A 13,124-nucleotide genomic window follows, 5' to 3' on the forward strand; every position below is an offset into this window, starting at 1 on the left:
TTTATATGAACCTATTCATTATTTTCGCCAGTAGAATGAATTCAGAAAGCTCCCAGTAACACTTTGTGAATCACCCAGTATATAAAAAGAGTATACTCTCTTTCCTGCAACTGATGATAATATTATAAAAAATTTCAACATACAGTAGTTTTTTATATAGTACATAGTAAATTATAGAATAAATAAAAAAGTAAAAAAATGTTAACATTTAACTAAAAAAAAATTTACACTTATAGAAAATGACTCCCTTGTAAAACATTGCATTATACTGAAAATTGCTATTATTAAGCCCTTACTGGTTTCTTTTTTTACAGAAATGAATGTTCTCTTGTTTCCATTTTTTTAATGTTTTTTGACTACATTTTTTTTTAATTGTTATTAGTTATGTTTTTAAACATGACTAGTAATGACATAATATGTAATTAAATTTTTTTTTTGCATGTAAAACATATTTTATTACGCATGCATGCACACACACACACAAATATATGCAATATTCACAGAATTTCAGTCATACCTATATTCAAAATATTTAAACAATTATATATACTTATATACAAATATATTTATAGAATTTCACAATATAATAAGAAATATAGTGCTCAGTCTGCCTACACAGAACACCATAAATAAACAACTTGCCATTACAGTCGGATCAGCTGATTATGATCAAATACACAAGAAATCCCTAAATTTACACTGCTAACAACTAGCATTATCTATCATTGCAGAACAAAAAAAAAAAGAAAAAAACACTATAAAGCGATGGAATATTACGACAGAGAACGAATTAAAACCAGACAATAGGTTGATGTCAGAATATTCTGACAAAGGCCTTAATCACGCAAATTGGCTACATATTCTGTCAAAGACTATAAGGGCTTAATGAATACTGGATTCTCTCATATGTTACTGAACAAAGAATACAAAATATATATCTTAAACAGTTGCAGACTGTAAGAAAAAAGTGTTTCATATCTCTAAACGTAGAGCAGAAATAAAAATGTGACTCAAGATTATAACCTAAGAGTAAAAATAATAATAAAGATAGTGAGAGCTCACTTTACAATGCCAGGTACAGAATTTTCTATATATTTGTGAAATTAAAATAATAAAACAGCGTGTTAAAATAATAAAATGCCAATGGTTTAAAAAATATTCACTAGGTATCAAGTTTAATAAGAAATATTTTAAGTAAAATAAAATGACACTGACGTCGAACGAATGACAGCACTAGGAACAGAGTTGCTCAGTATATCATGAGTGATAGGACACATGTACCTATTCTGTTTGACAATCAATGATTTTTTATCATCAGGGTCTCGTACTGGTGTGAATTTTACATCAATCAAGTCACTCATTTTTAATGGCTTCCCAGTCATTGGACACAAGACATGTTTGTTCTGTAACCAAAATAATAAACATACTAATTAAGAATTTTTTTTTCAATCTTTATAAATAAGTTATTTCAATACAGTTTTTAATGTGTCACTTCACTGAACAAATACATCAATTTACTACGATAAAATATAAAAGAAAACAAATCTGTAGTTGTGATAAGTTGATATTTTATCAAATTATCATTCTTCAGTTACCATTAATAAAATCTATTTTTAAAAATTCTTATTGTATTTCTTCAAACTAAGATTTGGAATGGGTAGAACATTATTCACCTTTACATTTTTTAATTGCAACAGAAAATAGAGATAAAATGATTTTGCTCGGTTAAAAATAGCCAATGCAACAGTTTCCAGTATCTAGTAAATGTTTCCAGTTTATTTGCAACCATTTTCAGAGCGATCCAAGAACAATCTTTTCTATAGCCCAATCTTTTCTGTAATTTTTCAATATTTTCTGTAGCCCTAGTAATATTGATTAAAGTGAAGGAAACAATTTCTTTGAATCAAATTATTGAATTGAAGAGCTTTTTATATTTATAAGCTGCAAGAAATGACAACTTTTTGTTCTGTCTACACTTTCAAAACTAATTTTTCCTCTTTACAGATGAGGCATTCACTGGATACAATCAAATGCATTAATTTTAAATTTAGATAGTTTTGGTATAAACCCCTGAAACTTGAGATATCATCAAGGCTTAGAATACACAGTAAGAAGAGAAGGAATGAAATACATCCAAGCATGACTTCATGTAATAGATGATGACAAAGTTCAAAAATATATGATCCCCTACACACATCATTAAAAGATAACAATAACAGATTATGCCTCCATAAACCAGTGCAAGATATTTGCAGATATGGCAACAACAAAATTCATGAGTTTATTTACACCAAAGCATTCCATTCCTGTTATATTTGCGAAAAATGTCAATCTTTTTCATTTTTTTAAACTAAAAATGGAAAGAGTCCATGATATTAGTATACAGGGAAAGTAATATAGATCATTTCAAACCTCGATGCCTCATCTAAGAAAGAATGATAAAAGACACTTTTATATGTATTGTAGAAAGTACAATGCATGTTTTGATGAAATTTTAAACCGAATCACTTACAACACTAGGACTTTATCTTTTTCCATCATATTTTTGTATTCATGTGGATTGATCATATAAAATTGGGTATTTGCATATATACAATATCTATCAAATTTTCTAAAAGAAAATTAGTTATAAGTTTTAAAAACAAGGTATTTTAAGTATTGAAAATACTTATAGACAGCAAAATAAATTTGTAATTTTAAGCGATGCAAATTCACATTCTCATCACTAACAGCCCTGCTTATTTGATAAAAACATAATCTGCCAAGCATGTAAGCCCCTGCAAATTCAACTGCAAATATTTGGTGTCAATCTGTGCAGAAATTTTACACTTTCCGGAGATAAATTTTTAATGTGATCACTTTTCTAAAATATTAACAAATGTGACTTCTTTAAGTTTTGCTTAATGTGTCAATCACAAGAATTAGAGTTGAAATTTTTAACAAAAAGAATAATTGGACTTGAAAGATAGAAATAGAGGCTTAGGCTCCCCCACTGGAAAAATGCAAATGCAACCCCAACAGGAAATCTACAACAATTTTGTATAATATATAAAATACTGACTGTACAAAATTCTTGAATTTTAACATTTAATTAGATTTTTATTAATTTTAAGTATAATCTGTCTAAAGTAACATGAAGAAAAATATATTGGAAAGAGGTTTAATTACAATTTACCAACTGTCGTTTGCTTCTCAGTTAGCAATAAAAATTTTTAACAATTCTTTAGCAACAAGAAATGAATCTCTCCCAGCAGTATTTTACTTACACTATAACCTTAAAACAGTTGGTAGTTTAAAGTTTTAATACCAATTACACTATTATTCATTTATAAAACTTTCTGTTTCTTCTCAAGTACTTTTTTTATTAGACTTTTTACACTTTAACTTCAAATGAAAAAAATAAACAAAATCTAGTTTTATCTCTTGCATTGGTTAAACCGATGAATAAATCATTACTTTTCAGAATGCTGTAACTCTTCACAGAATTGTTTTCTATAGTCATAAATTTGAAAAGAATTTTATCTTTAAGATTGTGAAACATACTTGTAACTGTCAGAAGAAATTGTTAGGTTTTTAAATTTTATCTCTACATCTCTCATATTTTGATAGATAGAGACAGTAGTAACACTTTTTTTTTCATAATTTTCTGAAAAAAGTAAGAATGGCAGAATTAGGAGGCTCAGCTTTATCTGAGAGCCACTTAACCTATATTACACTTGTTGAGCCACCAAACATTAACCATAATTCCCAAGTTGGTCTTCAAACTATCCCGCCTTATACCAAGGATGAATTTGATCCTCAGCATGAAGAAACTAATATGGTCAAACATGGACCCACAGAATTGAAAGAAAGAAGTGATCAATGATAAGGAAAAGGACATGTGGCAAACAAGAACAATCTATCCATCACGGTAGATTAATGGATAAACAGGTATATGTGATAGGGATAAACAATTAAGTATATCAGGGTTAAATATGTAAAATCAAATGATTAAAAGTGTTAAATCTAGACTGTAAATGATACCCAACTATACTCAGTAGAGTGAAAAATAACAATTTCCATTATTATGTCTCAAGTGTTAAACAATTATCGCTTGTTAATTGAGTAGTACCAAAGAACATTAGAAAACCCATTTTTATGTGTTGACTGGATTTTTATCAATAGGTTCAGAGAAGCAGCAGAAGTTAATACAATATTCATTAATCCAAAATGTGTAATCAAAAATCTGTGCCATAATAAATATGAACTTCCAAACAGTGGAGACTTATCATTCCAAGAAAATATATCTGTGAGGAAGTTAGCAATTTCATACAAAAAAAAAGAAAAAAATTAAATAGCATGAAATCATTACTAAGCTATTTAAGATAATGTAAAGATCCTGTCTCCACAAAGTGAATGGCTATGAGAGAAATGAGTAGAGGACACTGATATATCAACAGAACACCTTACATTGGAGTTTTGCATGCACTACATTGTTATGTAGATTCCTAATGAATAATCATTTTTCCTCCAGTACTTTTATTCTTAACTGCTTGTATAATTGTTTAATGGTGTCACCATATAGTTTGGATGTACTGCATCTTGCTAGTATTGCTGAGTAGACTTTTACAAATATAAATCTGCATAATTAAAAATCAACTGGCCAGGTTAGTCTAGTGGTTAGTCATTGCAAAATTAGCTGATTTTCAAAATTGAGAGTTCTAAGATTCAAGTCCTTGTAAAGGCAGTTGCTTTTTTATGGATTTGAATACTAGAATATGGATTCTTGGTGGTTGCGTTTCAATTAACCAAACGTCTCAGGAGTGGTCAACCAGATTCTGTTTCAGGTCTACATGTTTACCAGTACATTTACACTAACAATTCCAGTGGCAGGTCTGGCAAGCCGGTAGCAGTAACTGCATTTGTCTATACACACACATCCAGATCTGGCAGCAGGCTGGAAAAACTGGTTGAAATATAATACAATTAAAATCAATATGAAAGAATCACATCAAAAACAATTAATAGAAAAGAACCAAATTAAATTTACAAAAAAAAAAGAACACTAATAAAATAATTATAATTTTCTAACAAATGAAATGTTTTGTACTTACTGGTTTTTCAATATTTTTTTTTCTAGCCTCAGGTGTTTTAGATGGGATCCAAAAACTAGGAAGGTGTTTATCACGTCCTTCAGTCATGTTTGAAACAGAAGGCTTACTACTGCCTGAAGCATCTGTAAAGTAATATCAGCTAAGAAATATCCTTTTAAAAGAAAATAGAACAAGAATAATAAAAAGAAGAGTTACCATTAAAAATAGCAATAAACCAGAAATAGCTGAAAAAACTTTAAAAAATAAGTGAAAAAAATCCTTTAAAACAAATATTTGATTAACTTGCAATTCTAAATCCTTAGGAAATTAAATTTGAAGAATTCAGATTTGAAGTAATCTATTACAGACAGAAACTGGACCTGTTCATTTTTTATAGTTAGAACTTTCTACCACCTATAATTCTTATAAAATGTACCAACTACTTTCCCACAAGAAAAATGTTTGGAAAATATCTGTTCCAGTCACAGTTTAGTGACAAATAATGTCCCATCTAGTTTCATATGGCTATAATGCATCTAAAGCCCTTGAGGCAGTGTTTCTCAATCTGTGGGGCACCCCCCCCCCCTAGGGAAGCGTGATAACAGCAAATGGGGGACGGGAGCATATCGAAACGAGAATATTATTAAAAAAATGTATTAATTTACTGAAAGGAAAGCAAAACAAACTACATTCTGACATAATAAATAATAAAATACACATTTATACTGATATGATACACTTATAAAAAGAATTGTATCAGTACTGCACAATGTATTAATAATTAACTTAACAATACTAAATTAAGAACAAGTTTAATGATTGGAGACTCCCTTGGGCCTGTCTTGCAAAGCAAAGTTTTTCGAAAAAGTTTAATATTAGAAATAGATACTCCAAGTTCTTTTTCTATATTTAGCAGAGATCTATACTTTGTCTTCAAAGCAGCAACCACAGAAAATCCGGTTTTGCAAAGGTAGTATGTTGAAAATGGTAATAATATACGAAATGCTCTTATTTTCAGTGCAGTAAACTCATCATCCACCCCAGCCCAAAATTCATAGCATGACTTATTACTAAACTGTCTTTTGATTTAATGTTGAGAGTACTGCACCTGTGTATTTACAAAGTGCAGAAAAGATTCTTAATTTTAGGGATCTCAGTTTTACATAATTTACTATGGTTACAACCATCGTTAGCACAATATACAGACCAGGACTCATTTCTTTAAAAGCCAGAGCTTCTCTGTGGATCATGAAATGTGCCCAGATACACTGCGTAGATTTCTGTTTCACAAGTGCTTGTATACTTTGAAATCTTCAAGACATTGAACAAGCACCATCGGTGCATATTCCAACAAAATTTTTCCACTCTGTTTGCCTTGTTTATAAGATAGCAAATAATGCGAGTGCTGTTGCTTTCAGTTTTGGTTTGCAGAAAAGTAATTCTATTGGTGACATACCATCATAAAATCAAGCAAAGGCAATGAAATAAGCACCTTTATTGCTTGCTATCTGTTGCCTCATCAAGCTGACTTGAAAACAATTTGTTACGCAACTTTCCAAAAAGCTGATGCTGTACATCTTCAGCTACATCAATAATTCGATGGGCAACAGTATCATTTGATAGAGGTATGCATTGCAATTGTTGGGCAAAATTATCTCAAAACATAGTTTCTACAATCTCAATTGCAGCTGGCAAAATAAGCTAAAAATGGTGTGAGGCACTTTACTTCTGGCTATTTTATATGAAACTTTATAAGAGGGAATAAAGCTTTTTCATTCACAAAGTTTTTTTTTAAAATGATGTTTGCTTTTCATATATTTTAATTTTAATTTGAAGAATTCTTAGAGTTTGTTAACACACTCATTTTGAAGCGTTTCCAAATGTAGTTTAAGTTTATTGGGTTTCATACTATCTGCTGCCAGATAAAACATTGAGTAAATGACATACAGGGGGCGCCTTTCTTCTTCATTTACTTCAGTACTGGTAAACCCAAAATTTAAGTATTCTTGAGAATATTTTATTGATTTTATTTTCAGAACCACACTCATATGTGCACTTGTTGATGCTTCACTATCATCTAATGCTCGCTTATGTCCACTTAGATTTATCCACGATTCTGAATAAATCTACTTCTGTGAATATTTAATATTGTGAATTGCAATTAACACACAAATTACGACATACACATTCATGATAGATTCAACTGTGACAGAAGCATCAACTCAACTGAGACTGGCCGGAATTGAACAGGTGCAGCATTTATACATGTTTGCACAGACGTTCCAAAATTTTCAATGAAACAATGGTATTTTCGTTAACAGGGATAATGTTTCAACTGACCCCTAACCTACAAACCCATTTTACGTGACTATGTTATCAGTGTTAACAACAATGAGATATTATATAGTCAGAATAACACAGTATAGTAAGTAAGTCCAGTAATTAGCAGAGATTATTTTGCATGGTGAAAACCCTCAGCAGGAAAAAAATGTAAATGTTGCATGATTTTTCACATCTTTTTTTGCCAAGCCAACTTTTTCTGTATCATATTATTTTCAATGTATATAATGACAAGATATGTAAATAAAATAAAAAAATATTAGAGATGTGACTAAAATAATAAATTAATAAAAGAAAAATTATTAAAACAGAATTTATCTCTTAACATTTTGATAAATATTATTTGAACTATACAATTCATCAAATTTAAAAACAATAATACTTGGAGTCAATATTAATTTAAGGTTTTCTCCATGAAATATACATCGGTAAAACAATATATGTATAAAGTAAAAATGAAATGTTTTCGAATATGTAAGAAACACAAAATAGAATAATCAAAATTCATTATTTTATATGGTATAAACTAATCTCACCTGATTTAAATGCATTAACTGGAGTGCTGACAATATTTTTTTCTGTTTTTAAAAAATTATTTAACTTTGATTCCTTTTCTGCAGCTGCCAATTCTGCAAGTTCTGCCTAAAACGAATGAAAGACAATAACAATACCTATTAATAATCCAACAAATAAATAAAATATGCCATGCAGTCAGTCATACAGGCAATAATATTACAAATAATAAATGGTAGGCACAACAACATTTATACTGATAATACAAATTACAATACAATAAGGACATCCAAACAAACTAAAAATGTACAGTAAAACACGTTTCTATACATAAAAATTTTTAAAAAAATAGTTAACAGTGTATACTTAATAGCGCATAAAAGTTTAACAAAATATTTTTTAAATTTTGCTGAGGAAGCAAAAGTTAGTGTGTAGATGAAAGTTATTAAAACATGTGTGTGTGTGTGTGTGTGTGTGTGTGTGTGTGTGTGTGTGTGTGTGTGTGTGTGTGTGTATGTGTGTGCACGCATGCATGCAGGTGCATGGGCAAATACACACACCTACATAAACTGTTTATATTAGATTGAAAAAAATGTATATTTTATAATAAAAATATTACATTAATTTTAAAAAATTGACTAAAAAAAATATTAAAAAAAGATTTTAAGTTTCGACTAAAAAGAGACAAATCTGATGTGGACATCACATGACTTCCTTGTATGCCTATTAAATTACATATACATATTTTTAAAAGTACATAAAATTTTATTTCACTAATAACTTCCAATTTTTTTCTTTCTCTTTTTTATTGAATTATTTATTGTAAACACTTTTTTACAATAAGAGGTTAAATTTCATTTGGCTATAATTCTGGAACTAATGAAAATAAGTATCACTTATGATATGTATTGAAAAGCTTCTCAATGAGGGCTTATTACTGCAGTTAAAAAAAAAGTTAAAAATCCAATTTTTTTGGATTTTGTGCTTTTTTGGGCACTTTTGACTCAATCGATTGCAATCAAAAGGGGAGGTGCACAACTAGATGTTACAACAGTCCTAAATTCAAAATTTCAACATTCTATGGCTAATTGTTTTTGAGTTATGTAAGATACAAACGTACATATGTCATGCCGAAACTAGTCAAAATGGATTCTACATATGTACTTATGTCAGAAAAAAAAATTATCCCACTACACCCCAATACAATCTTTGAAATTTATTTTTTCAATTGGTGCCAAATTTTAAATCAATTAGAGTGAACAAGGTATAGTTTACAAAATTCATTTTAAGGCTTCAGACTAATTCTAAAATTATTTTTTTCTTTTTCAGTGCAATATGTTTTATTCTTTTTCAAGTCAGTTAAAATTTTTGTCAAAATTTTTTTATTTTATTCTTTTTAGTTTTATAACTACTTCAAAACAGAAATATGGGCAGGCCTATAAAAGAGATTGCACATAAGATTTTTTTTAAAAATAAAACAGGCTTTTACAAATTACTTAGATTCAAGGGAAAGGATGACTAGAATTCGGAGTCAAGATCCAATATCATAAATGAACAGAGGTTTTCTAAATACAGGAATACATGAAATGTAAGCTGTCAAAAAAAACGTATGAATGGGAACAGTGACATGATTTTATCTGCCAATGTGTTATCATCACCCGGGTCAAAATAATAACAAGAAGCTTCTTCTCAGATAAGAAAATATTAGTAAAATAGAGTTAAAAATATGATGAAAATCAAGATGATAATAAAATTGGAATACTAAAAGAAACGTAACAATTATGATAATACGTGAATAACAAACTAATATCATAATTTTGACAGATTACATCTTATTACATATATTAATTCTTTTTAAAAATAACAATACCCAGTTTGGTACATTCTTGTCATTTCCTACGACGCACCATATGTCCCTAGTAAAGTAAATGATTTCCCTGAAGAAAAAAGTGATGTAGACTAGTGGAAATAATTATTTTTAATGAAAGATTTAGTTTTATTAATAAATTATAACTGAATGTGTTTTAGATTTTCATTTATTTAAATCATTTTTTATTATTAATTTTGAATTTTTTGAACTTTTATCACACAGTAGATAATATTACTACAGAAGAAATTATTATATTTTTTAGTCCTTTTATATTTTTTTTGAGTGTCTGTAACAATAATATTATGTTTTATTACACTTTTTTTGTATGAGCAAAATAATTTTATAATAGTTAAAGTCTTTTAATTACCTTTTTCTTTTCATTGTAACAGTGTTACAATATTGTACAAACACTTTATTGCACAATTTATCTGTCTCTTGGACGAAACAATCAGGAGGTTGTGTTGCACTAATTTTTTATGAAAAGTAATATTTAATAAAATATTGTTTTTGCAAAATAAAATGTAAGTTTCTTCAGTCTTATAGCTTTTCTTTCACAAAAGACTGGACATGATGTTAGAATTCATTAAAAAAAAATGTTAAGTACAAGTACATAGAGGTATAAGACACACCATGTCCATTTTTTTAAATATAAAACAAAAATTAATAAATATGTAATAGCCTCTATTAAAGTAGACCTAAATAAGGTATTTTAGTAGAAAAAGTTATGATGAAAGGATGGTGATGAGCAAAGGAAATTAGAAAAAGCAAATTTCAAAACTACAAACTGCCTACTGTAAAATTGTAAAAATGGAGATGGTCTCCTTTACCTCCAGCCTACAGATATTTAACTACGAAAATAGTTTATCCTGTGACTTTTAATACAGAAAGAAAATTATTTAAGCATTACTACCAAAAGTAACATCAAAATTACCACAGAAATATTTACGATACTAAGTACTACTGCTGTAGTCTTATAACTTATCTTCCCTAAGAGTTAGTAATTTATTTTTATTCAGCATACAGAGCACCACATAACTGGCTGGTGACTTTGTCAGGTCTTTACTACCATGATTTTTCATATCACGTTTAACTCTTGTGTTTTTATTGGCAAGAAAAGACCAAAAAACAGGTTTTTCAAAAATAATAAATAATAAATTTTCAAAAATGTAAAAAGTAAGCAGCTATAAAAAAAAATAACTGACAGCAATAAAAATTTGATATTCTAATATGTTCATCTAATCCTTATTATTCTGAGTATCAGTTCAATTAAAAGATTTTGAAAATGCCAATTACAAAAAAGAAAATTCTGGAATCTTATGCTGTTTTGTTGATAAATTTGGTCCTGTTGAAATAAACAGTAAAACATGAATTCAATTTTAACAATTTGAAATCAAAACTAAATGATGGTGACACATGATTTTCATTGATCTTATGAATTAAAAAGATACCTGTGGAAAGACAGTTCCCTTGTTCAAATAAAATCCCCATTGCAATGCCTCCAGTCTGTTAAACTTGTGACAAATTTTTGTCAATTTAACAGAAATTTATGCATGAAACAAAAACAATGGTCTAATAACAGCTGTTATTTGATCATTCTATTTTTATATTTTATAACATCTATTTTTCTTATAATGATATTAGTACATTTTGTTTGCACATCTGTTAAAATTCTCATGTGAATGTTAATATAATAAATATTAACATTCATTCCAATTTAGAAAAAAATTAGTATCATACATGTAACTGTATACTGTGAATGTGTTAATTTAATTAAATTAACTGAAGACTGTTTATACTGATTTTTGTCACATTGTTTCTGCAATTTTATACTTTACCAGTAGGCCATACATCCCAACCCCAAAGGGGAAGACCTTGTGATGTTACTGGTTGTCACACCACCCCCTCTATTCCGAGCCATGAAGGCCTTTACCGGAGGTTGCTTTAGACCTTACATCTCACAGTCACCAATGCTTAGTCTCGATGCCTCAGTCGGGATGCCACCAATGTAAATGCCTCGGCAGACATTTGCATCAATAAAATACAAATCAAATTTTTCCTTCACACAGGCCTCAAATGAACATCTTCACATCAAACTTATAGACGGGACTAACTTCTAACATGTTACTTTGCCTGTCTTAAAGGGCAACTGAATCATCCGGCTTTTAACGTAATCTTTGCGAATCCTAATTTACAAAGGGAAGATCACTGTCCACATTATACTACAGCTATGGGTGTTCATACCCGGCATTTATTGCACCTTATAAATGTTGACTCGCCTTCTAATTTTCTAAGTATCCCTGTTCATATCCTTTGTGGAGAATCAGCCTTATAAATTTTATGTTAGATCTTACGATATACAGTAAAGAATCAACACCATCTACCATCTTTCAATAAATTTTTTACCATATTCTCTCCAAGGCAAACCCAGACATATTAGTATACACAGATTGAAACAGAATGTTACCATTGATGCACATTTGTTGTTAATGGCAGAACCTATATGTGTGGCCTACCTGATATTACAAATGTATTTACTGCTGAAATGTACGATATCAGTAAGGCTTTGAATATCGTTAACTCACAATACTGCCATATCCTTATTTGCAGTGTCTTGTGCAGTGCTGTCCAAGCTTTAGAAGATTTGTATTCTAAACATCCATGTGTTCCCGAGATCCATAATACAATCACTGAGTTGAACCACCAACACACGAGTGAATTTCTGCTGAATCCCTAGCCATGTGAGAATTCTGGGTAATGAACATGTTCATTCTGCAGCCAAAGACGTATGTAGTCAACCGTTTTTATTTTTGTGGAAGTGGTCTTCTGCCGATTTTGGTTGGGACATATGAGAGTTACTCATGGGTTTTGATGTCAGGAGAAAGTGCTCCATTATGCATACAATGCAACAGTTGCTGTCCTTGTGGATTGCATAAGTGACACGACCTTGCAGTCTTAAATATAAATTGCCAAGTAACATTCAACGAATCCTGGGCAATGGAAAGAAAATTTTAGACCAGGTGTTGTTTTTTCTTAAGGATGGCCCTTTACACTGATATTTGATTTACTGTAGTGTGTATTGGCACTTAATACTAGCTGCCATGTAGCAGTTGGAAGTTTTATTGTTCTGATTAAGAAGTAAAATGTGAGATCTGTTTGTTTATTGCAAAAATGTGTCATGTCCGGGTGATGATATCGCCGAAGCATTTTTCACCCAGAAAAAACCAAAAAAAAACGATTTATCGAACTCCTTAAAATAACCATCTATGGCAGCAATCATTTCATTATAAGTTGAAAATCTCTTCCCTCAGGAAATAACTGATAGTCACTGG

The 13,124-nt window shown here is 29.7% G+C and overlaps 1 protein-coding gene across 1 annotated transcript in view; it reads right to left on the reverse strand.

Moving 5' to 3' along the window:
- The window catches only part of LOC142320549 (nitric oxide synthase-interacting protein homolog), a 37,769-nt gene that overhangs the window by 13,897 nt on the left and 10,748 nt on the right, over positions 1 to 13,124 (reverse strand). The window contains exons 3-5 of the mRNA XM_075358455.1: positions 7,949 to 8,054; positions 5,094 to 5,215; positions 1,216 to 1,403 (exon numbers count right to left, since the gene is read on the reverse strand). Of these exons, the coding sequence (XP_075214570.1) occupies positions 1,216 to 1,403; positions 5,094 to 5,215; positions 7,949 to 8,054 (416 nt within the window). The remainder of the gene's footprint in view (positions 1 to 1,215; positions 1,404 to 5,093; positions 5,216 to 7,948; positions 8,055 to 13,124) is intronic.

Source organism: Lycorma delicatula, chromosome 2 (assembly GCF_047948215.1).
Source record: "Lycorma delicatula isolate Av1 chromosome 2, ASM4794821v1, whole genome shotgun sequence".
NCBI lineage: Eukaryota > Metazoa > Arthropoda > Insecta > Hemiptera > Fulgoridae > Lycorma > Lycorma delicatula.